At 36.7% G+C, this 9,596-nt stretch overlaps 1 protein-coding gene across 1 annotated transcript; it reads right to left on the minus strand.

Annotated features, from left to right (window-relative positions):
* Nucleotides 1-390: 390 nt before the first annotated feature.
* On the minus strand, nucleotides 391-7,707 carry LOC107851344 (protein cornichon homolog 4). The gene is made up of 4 exons (XM_016696325.2): nucleotides 7,483-7,707; nucleotides 3,334-3,515; nucleotides 866-988; nucleotides 391-689 (listed from the first exon to the last, which is right to left on the minus strand). Exons 1-4 carry the CDS (start codon nucleotides 7,552-7,554, stop codon nucleotides 647-649), a joined length of 420 nt encoding a protein of 139 aa, XP_016551811.1. The 5' UTR covers nucleotides 7,555-7,707; the 3' UTR covers nucleotides 391-646.
* Nucleotides 7,708-9,596: the final 1,889 nt, after the last annotated feature.

The following is a 9,596-nucleotide window of genomic DNA, read 5'->3' on the forward strand; positions in this document are numbered from 1 at the left end:
CCCTGGACCCGAGGGTCTATCGGAAATAGTCTCTCTACTTTGTATACAAAGTAGAGGTAAGGTTTACATATACGCTATACAACACCCTTTTCATAGTCCATTAGGTGGAATAATATTGTGCAAGTAGAAAATTCCAGATGCATATTAAATTTATTTCTACCCCATTTCATTTTGCCAAGACTCACATAAGTAGAAATCGCGATATCAACTTATGAAGAAATGGAATATGAAATACGATACCATACCTAGTTTAATGTCACAAGTGAAACTTGAGTAAGATGGTGTCTACAAAAACCTTACCCTTTGGAAGGTAGAGAGGTTTCTGATAGACCCTCGACTGAAGTACAAGGTAGATTGGAAAGGAAATTTGCACATCGACAACATTCTCACTTATAGTATCACTTCCGATACTGACAAGGGCAATAACCATGTTATTAACCGATCAAAACTTTAATACAAACTTACAGATCCTGAAAAAACTATTGTTACCCAAAAGCTGTATACACAATAGGGTTAAGTTAAACTTCAAATGATTATAACTAATCTATCATTAGTTTAACCCTAAAACTAGCAAGAAAAATCAACTAAGAGGAGATTTGCCACAGTAAATGGTAATAAATACTTGGTCGAAAGAGGGGATTTAGAGCTATAAATCGAACTCATCGAGCTCCAAGGCAGAATAAATCACCCTACAGAGAAATATATTGAGTTAGCCAGTAGTGTCTTGCTTGAAATGCTTTAACCTATGTTGCTCGGACCCTCCAAAAATGCACAAAGATTATCCGACACGCACCCATCAAGATTTTTGAAGATTCGAGGCAACATAGGCTTTTGACAATCAAAGAGCTTACAAACAGTAACTTACCAAAACAACGAAATGACAAGAAGAATTGCCGTGTGCACAAGCTTGAAAATCCTCTGTTTCTTTTCCCAGCTGAGCATATTAAAAATCTCAGTAACATCTATAAAGTGCCGTCTTTGCGTGTACCTAACAAAGCAAGAAGAGTTCAGATGACATTTATGTAATGATCAAATGTATCTGATAGAGTAGCTTCGCCTTAATGCAGTTGGCAAGCACAAACAGAAACAATTTCCGGCAACTTATATATACAACAACAATATACCCACTGAATTCCCACACAGTGGGGTTTGGGGAGGGTAATTGTGTACGCAGACCATACCACTACCTCAGATGAAGTAAAGAGGTTGTTTCCGATAGACCCCCGGCAACTTATATATGAAGACAAGTACTAAAATATCATCAAAATATTCAAAGGAAGAATTCTTTCCCCAAAGAAACTCAACAGGATGTGATCTAGAACAGATTAACCACATAAAGGTTGGGTGTATTTATTCGATGAAGTATGGTGTTCCATCATAAAGGCATCAAGGAGATACAAAGTTACTGAGTTTGGTGTATTAATCCACAGATTTACAAATAAATACCAACTTTTTGTCGATTACTATTTCATCGAGTACAGATGCAAACCAGTGAAGAACTCCCTAACGTCCTTGCAAACGGCAAAACACTGCATCGGTTTCCAATACTTTCACATAATATCTTTTCTTTTACCGTTTTCGCCCATTACATAGGGAGTTTCATTAAGGGGAGGAGAGAAAGGAGTTAAAATCGAACCAGCACCTATTGTGTGGAAGACTCCCATAAATATCATTAGACGATAAGCCTATAGCCACTTGGTGGGACAAAAACCTCAATATGCCATAAACCATCAACAAAATAGAGAAAATTTCAACTAATTAGCAAACAGAAAACGAAAGGCAATATGTTCTTGTTGGCAGGCGGGTTCAACAATTTGAAGGTGCTATAAGACCTTTGTTTTTGACTTGTCCCTCAAGTTTAATGTATCGACAGCTTGGTCTTAAACTTCACGGATAAACATCTTTGGTTTTAATGTATGAATTGATTCCATATATGTGCGTATGTGTATATAGTATATTGATCAATTCATATATTGAAATCAAAGATGTATATATACACATATACCTCCAACACTTACATATGCCTTTGCCTCATTACTGAATTCAATACCCTAGCTCAAGCAGTCTTTTTCTTCAGCCCGGTGGACTAAAGCTACCGCTATGCACGGTGTCCGGGGAAGGGCCCCACCACAAGGGAGTATCGTACGCAGCCTTACCTTGCATTTCTGTTAGAGGCTGTTTCCAAGGCTTGAACCCGTGACCTCCTGGTCACATGGCAGCAACTTTACCAGTTACTCCAAGGCTCCCCATCTCCTAGCTCAAGCAGTCTATCACCAATAAAATTGTAAGCAACTGTTCCCTATAAACTTTATCAAACGTAATAAAATCCAATGTAACCTTCATTTATTTCTCTAGAGCCCAAGTATTCTCAACTCGATGCTCGCTTCTTCAGCATCACTAGTGCACGCAAGGCTGTAACATGTCAACCAAGGAGTAGGGAGTTGAGACCTGGATTTTAAAAGTATATCAAGAAAACTTAGGACTGTCCGAGACTGGACAAGCTCGATACTTTTTGACCCAAGATTTTCAAAAAATCGATGCACGGACTAGACATTTTTAACACAACTACAGTAACATACCAATTTAGAGATACCACAAGACAAGTAGACTAAAAAAAGGGAAAAAGAACCAGAAGAGTCCATTTATGCACAAAACTTAATACCAGGTCATAACAGGGACTAAAGAAAAAAGTTTGTAAGCAAAACTGGCAAAGAAACATTTTGATCCGACCTCCGTTCCAGAAATAATTGACAAATGACGATACATGAAAATCATCAACAATGAGGAACGGAAACAGTGTGTTTATTTTAAAAAGTGATAAGAAGTACTCCCTTTGTCTTAACTTATATGGCATGGTTTGATTGGCACGGGGTTTAAGAAAGAAGGAAAGACTTCTGGAACTTGTTGTATTTAAACATGCCATGAGATTCGGCGCCTGTTAAAACATGTCACTAAGGGTAAAATGGGAAGTTCAAAGTTTAAGTGTTCCAAATATAGAAACTTTCTTTTCAGAATAGACGGATAAGGAAATGGTGACACATAAAATAAAACTAAGTGAGTTACTACTGCATACAGTAGCAACGGATGTGCATAAGTGGAGGATCGTGACCTAAACCGTCTCTAACATATTTGAAGCCTAAAAGAAATGTTAAGATCAACACGATAATTTACTTATCGAGGAAAAGAAATCAGCATGGTAATTGTATACAATGATTCATCCATCTCAGCATTTTCGTTAAACATAAATGCAGCAATTTTCTTTTATAGACAATCAGACATAAAAGTGACCAGAACGTAAACTTCATTATCGCACTAAAGGGAAATAGAACTTACAACTTGACATTGTAGTATAGACATGGAACACAGTAAAGCGATATAACCCAATGCCCTGTAATCAGGTAGAGGAAGCACAGAACTCCTTGTGTAGTGAACTCAGGTAAAACAACTCGGTTTATACGAGATGCAGTTTGGTAAGGATTGATATAGTCAAACTCTAGATCAATTAAGGCGATGAGCTGCAATGAATTTTAAATCGTTAGACTTCATTTTATACACAGAAAAATATCTTCATTTTAAAGATAAATAAACAGAAAACTTCGACTTTGCAGTAGTTTTGGGTAGGTTTTAGTCGAATAGACTTCCATACAAAAACATCATTCAGACCATCTGAGGATTCAAAGTTCACACTGGAACGCGAGAAAAGTCAAATGCACAGATGCAGAACCCTTTTCCTTAAAACTAGACATCAGAATATTCTTATATGCTATTAATGAAGCCAAAAATACGTGACAGAAATTTCTGTATATTCAGCCCAACAGTAACTTAGGAACAATCATACGGTACTGTTCCACAAATAGTTGAATAACATCAAACTCTTCTACACAGCTTAGCAGACAACTTAATAATAACCGTAATTCCAAGACCATTTCTGTAGACAAAGAGTCGAGGGTCTATCAGAAACAAGCTCTTTACCTACACAAGGTAAGGGTAAGGCTGCGTACACACCACCCTCCTGGTCTCCCTGGACCCCACTTGTGGGATTTCAGTGGGTATGTTATTGTTGTTGTAGTAGTTCTGTGGACCATTACAAGAAGATACTCATAAAACCTTCACAAGGTTTAAGGGGCCGAGCCACCTTATGGCTAAGGGGTTCATCCGAACTCCCTTCGGCGAAAATTTTCACAATTTATACATTATTAAAATTATTTTTTATGCATATATAGTTGATGTAGAACTCCCTTTGACTTATTTCGATTTTGAACCCCCTTAATGAAAATTCTGGCTCCGCCATTGTAAGACTTCCCTTCAGGAGCTCAAATTAGTTAGCTAATTCAACCAATCAACTAGGCCTCAATCCCAAACTAGTCGGGATCAACTACATGAATCCTTTAAATCAGCCTGCTCTAAAGAACCATAACATTTCAGTATTAAATAATCTCCACCTTAAGGCTAATGAGATATTCTTTAAAACTAGTTGCACTCTCAAAACTCACTGTTATAGCAAAAAATAGTGTCATATGGTACTCTGCCACACATATTTGAAGCGGATCAGCTTCCACTACAAACCATAGAGGCTAACTAAAGAATAGCTGTAGTTCCAAAACTAAGAATAGCTGTCTATTGACCACCGTAATTCTAAGATACTCATGAAACCTTCACACCATTGATATGAAACGATGTCCAAACATTAGATTTACCCGCAAGAGCTCGAGTATTGCAGCAAATTCAATCGATCAGCTAAGCCTCAGTCTGAAGCTAGTTTGGATCAGCTACATGAATAAAAAGATTCTTTAAAATAATCAATTTTCTCTATTCAGTGTCATTTCATTCCAGTATTAAATGAATTCTTTTTAACGCAAATGAGATATTCTATAAAAGTAGTTGCTCTCTAAAAAACTCAGCTTTATCACTACAAAAGACTAATAAGTCCCTAACCTGAATAAAACAATTCCTATGGCAAACACTAAACGTAATACAAGTGTCAGAAATAACAACAAAGCGTTAATCCCAACTAATGAGATAACACATTTGTCTCTTTGTATAATGTAGTGTCTGAACCAAGCTGCGCCAACCTCAATTTCATATTAACTTTTATCAATAGTCGCACTTTAGTATATTGCAAAAACATATCAATTAGTATTGGAATACAAGGACGGACCAGGAAGTCAAATGAGCCAAAAACTGACTTAATATTCCGCATCCATATACTCAATACTAGTGATTCAACTTTTTATAACCATAGTGGCCAGCCAGCTTACGTGTATCTCGACTAATTCCACAGGTACTTGCTACCCCCCACCGGAACAGGTATCAAGTAACTCTCTCCACCAAGGCTTGGACTAGAAAGAAATCACCTAGTGTTTTTGCCTCGTGATTGATCACTAGGTGACTTCTTTGGGTACCTCAATACTAGTAATTCATATTTTTGTAACCGTGGTGTTCGTTCAGTTTGTGTGTATCTCAACTAATTTCACGAGTGCCTGCTATCACTCACCAACATAGTTACCTAGTAACTCTGTCCACCAAGACTTGATAAGACGGATAGAAAGAAACCACCTAGTGTTTTTGTCTCTACTGAGTTTCAAACCATAGACCTCATGGTTCACAACCCACTTTATTGACCACTAATTGACATCTCTGGTGGGTGCCTCAATACTAGTAATTCATTTTTCTTACAACTGTAGTGTCTAGCCAACTTGTGTTGCGCTCGACTAATACCACGGATACCTGCTACCTTCCATCTTTACAAGTACCGAGTAATTCTATGCACCATGGCTTGGACAGCTGAAAAGTGATCACCTAATATTTTTGCCTCTACTGAGTTTCAAACCAAAAGACCTCGTAGTTCTCAATCCACTTTACTGACCACTAGGTGACATCATACAAGCAAACCATAAATCTCCAATAACTATCCTAGAGGGAAAAAAATATTGCTCTAAAACAACAAAAAGCACTACTCCCTCCATCTTCCTTTTAAATTCAGTAAGAAAAAAATGACACATTTTTATATTTAGTACACCTTCTTAGAAAAGAATGCATTTTACGTTTTGGCAGCTCGATGATTCCAACTTTCCACATGACCATGTGCAAAACCACAAGATTAAAAGATATTTTGATACATTCTGCATATCTTTAATTTAATACCACAAAATTCAAAAGTATCCTTTACTTTCTTAGACTCCTTATCAAGTTGAAACAAGACAATCAACTGAGACGGAGGGAGTAGTACTTAGTCTCAGCTGAAATTTGAACCTGAGACGTTATAGTTCTTAACCTACTTCATTAACTACTAATCATTACTAGAAGAGAAAAAAATATTGCCCTAAAACAACCCAAAAAAGGGTTAAGATATTGCATCAACCTAATTTGAATAGAGTTATCTGCTACCTATTCCTAGTGGGAGGTGACATGTATTACGTGGAATTGGGAAAGGTGCACGAAAGCTAGTCCGAACACCACGGTTATCAAAAAAATATATTGCATTAATCTAATATGGATAGAGTTAACAAATATCTTTTGCTGATTGGAGATGGCATGTATCACGTGTAATTAGTCGCAGTGAAGGACCTAGGATTTAAGGATTGTGGGTGCTTAAAAATAAAAAAAATAAAAAATCACCTTAACAAGGTTCGAACCCAAGACGTCCCTTCAGTGGAGAAGCTTAAGATTAACTTAAATGCCAGTGCACCCATCCAACTTTTGTTTAAGTGGGTGCATTTATATGTTTTATACCTATTTTCGTATATTTTTTTTATAATTATACCTATTCCGCGTCGAGTTTACCGGCACCCAGAAATTATAAGTAGGTCCGCCCTTGATTAGTCGAGGCGTGCAAAAGCTGATCCGAACACTACAGTTTTAAAAAAAAATATGACACGTGTATCTATTTGTTCAATTGTATGCAAGTTTAAGGGGACTTTGGATTAAAGAGGACTCCCAAGTTGTCCAATTAAGTGGAGTCCTCCAAGTTTTTTAAATTAGGTGGGAGGGACAACCTTTTTTTTTTAAGTTTTTTCGTCCCAACAACTTATTCCAGTTGTAGAACAACTTTGGTAGTTGTTCGACAACTTTGCGAAGTTGTTCAACAACTGCGCAAGTTGTTGAGCAACTAAGCGTAGCTGTTCGAAAACTGCGACAAGTTGTTCAACAACTGCGTGAAGTTGTTCAGACAACTAATGTAATTGTCCAACAACTATCCCAGTTGTTCAAAAAGACAGTTTTTTTTTTTTAAATTTGTGGGACCCACTTGTCCACTTTTCTTAATTGGAAACTTGAAGCGGTCTTTTGACTCATTTTTCTCAAGTTCAAGTGCCTTGTTCACGCCCAAAGTTGAAGGACACATATATATATATATATATATCATTAATTTAATTAAATTTAGCTTCAAAAATTAGTCAAATTCGTCAGCGTAAAACGAAACATGTCAAGTAAAAGCAAAGAGAGTGAGTAAACAAAAAGGTTGAATTTAGAAAAAAAAAAAACCTGAAAAACGAGCATAGCAAGTATGGCTATGACAATGAGGAAGAAAAACAGCCATATAAATAAATCTCCCATTATTAGGCTAAACGGCGCACGATAAGATTGGAGAATGAAGATCGTTGATCGGTGCACCGGGTGCGTATTGCGCCACCTGTAATTTAGACCGCAGCCGGAGTCAATAGCCCCGGGAAGAGAATGTGTAAATATATATAATTTTGTTGATCCGCTATACTCTTAATTAGTATTATATTTAGTTAATTAATACTCCCTCCGTCACATGTGTCACTATTTGACCGGGTACGAAATTTAAGAAATAAGGTAAGACTTAGTAAAATTTATCAAATTATTCTTTATCAAAAAATGTGTCAATATTTTTTTTTTTTTTAATTAAATGGGATCAATAAGGGTAAAAGGGTAATTGTACCTTTAAAAAGTTGTCAAATAAGGAAAGGCGACACTTATTTTGGGACAGATTAAAAAGAAAATGATGACACATAATTTGAGATGGAGGGAGTACATTTTTTTTATTGTAAATAAAATTATGAAAAAAAACCCGTAAATTTGAAAGTTTGAAACTTAATTATAGAAAATTTCAATATTTTATAATTATAGATCTTCTGACGACTTACAATGAGTCGAGCTGAAAATATGTAGTGAGTTCAGTTGAACTTGGTGAATTTGTTTTAGATTCTCCTATGACCTTTGACGACTTAACGGTGAGTCGAGCAGTGAGTTCAGTTGAACCTGTTGAATTCGTTTTAGATTCGCCTGTGACCTCTGATGACTTAACAGTGAGTCGAGCTGAAAACATGCGGTGAGTTCAGTTGAACCTGTTGAATTCGTTTTAGATTCGTCTGTGACGCCTGACGACTTAGCGGCGAGTTGAGCTGAAAACATGTGGTGAGTTCAGTTGAATGAGTTGAATTCGTTTTAGATTCACCTGTGACCTTTGACGACTGAACCGATTATCCAAAACATTGTATGCAACCAAATAATTTCCAAAATTTACTTGTTCTTCTTATGAATTTATTGATCTTCAAAGCGAAAAATCCATGAAGAGCAATAAATGGATTGGAATTTGCCTCCATTGAATTAATAATATTTACATTATTAATATTACTTTTTCGAAGATAAAAGCTTCTGCACCCAACATTTCCAATCACATCTGAATTACTCAAGCCTATATCAAAGATTTAAAAAATAATATTAAAAATCATAATTCTCGTAAAGAATAGACGAATATATGAAATTATCCTGGTCAAATTTGCTAAGACACACTACAATTTCTGAACTAAATTTTAATATATTTTTGTTATTTTTTTTAGCTGACGTGACACTTTTTGTTAACCTTTTTAGCTGACGTGACACTTTGACTTGAGATCAATTTTATGTAATAAAAGTGTCACATCAGCATAAAAAGGTGATAAAAGTACGCTAGAATTGAGTTCACGGGGTAATAGCAGGGGCAAATCCACGTGCTTTTTTTGGATGCTCTGGCACCCACTAAGCTCGATTTAGAATAGGTATAATTATATAAGAAATAGTGAAAAAATTGTATAACATATAAAAAAGCACCCAAAGAACAAAAACATGGTTGGGTGTTTTGGCTTTAGATGTAACTTCTGTGTCTCCCATCCTGGGTTCAAATCCCTGTAGCAACTTTTAAATCATGGGATCGCCATTGGGTAATAGGACACCCCTGTAAAGTAACTTTTAAATCCTGGGTCTGCCACCGGGTAGTAGGACCTCCGTTAACTTTTAAATTCTGGGTCCGCCATTGGGTAATAGGTCTGCCACCAGGTAGTAGGACCTCCGTTAACTTTTAAATCTTGGGTCCGCCATTGGGTAATAGGACACCCCTATAAAGTAACTTTTAAATTCTGGGTCTGCCGTCCACCATTGGGTAAGAGGACACCCTTGTAAAGTAACTTTTAAATCCTGGATCCGCCACTGGGTAGTAGGACCTCCGCCATTGGGTAATAGGACCCCTATAATTTTGTTAAGCTTGATGTCCAAGCCAGCTTGCGTGTAGCTCAATTAATTTCATAGGATACTTGCTACCTTCCACAAGCAACAGGTACCATGTAAGTATGTAACTCCGTCTCCTGAGGCTAGGA

Source organism: Capsicum annuum, chromosome 1, assembly GCF_002878395.1.
Source record: "Capsicum annuum cultivar UCD-10X-F1 chromosome 1, UCD10Xv1.1, whole genome shotgun sequence".
Taxonomy (NCBI): Eukaryota; Viridiplantae; Streptophyta; class Magnoliopsida; order Solanales; family Solanaceae; genus Capsicum; species Capsicum annuum.

Excerpts from the sequence above, each read along its gene's own strand:
- LOC107851344 (XM_016696325.2), bottom strand. The coding sequence starts at position 7,554 with ATGGGAGATTTATTTATATGGCTGTTTTTCTTCCTCATTGTCATAGCC. Across the intron at positions 3,516-7,482 it reads TTGCTATGCTCGTTTTTCAG|CTCATCGCCTTAATTGATCT; the intron begins GTTTTTTTTTTT and ends AATTCATTGCAG. Across the intron at positions 989-3,333 it reads CTATACTACAATGTCAAGTT|GTACACGCAAAGACGGCACT; the intron begins GTAAGTTCTATT and ends TTGCTTTGTTAG.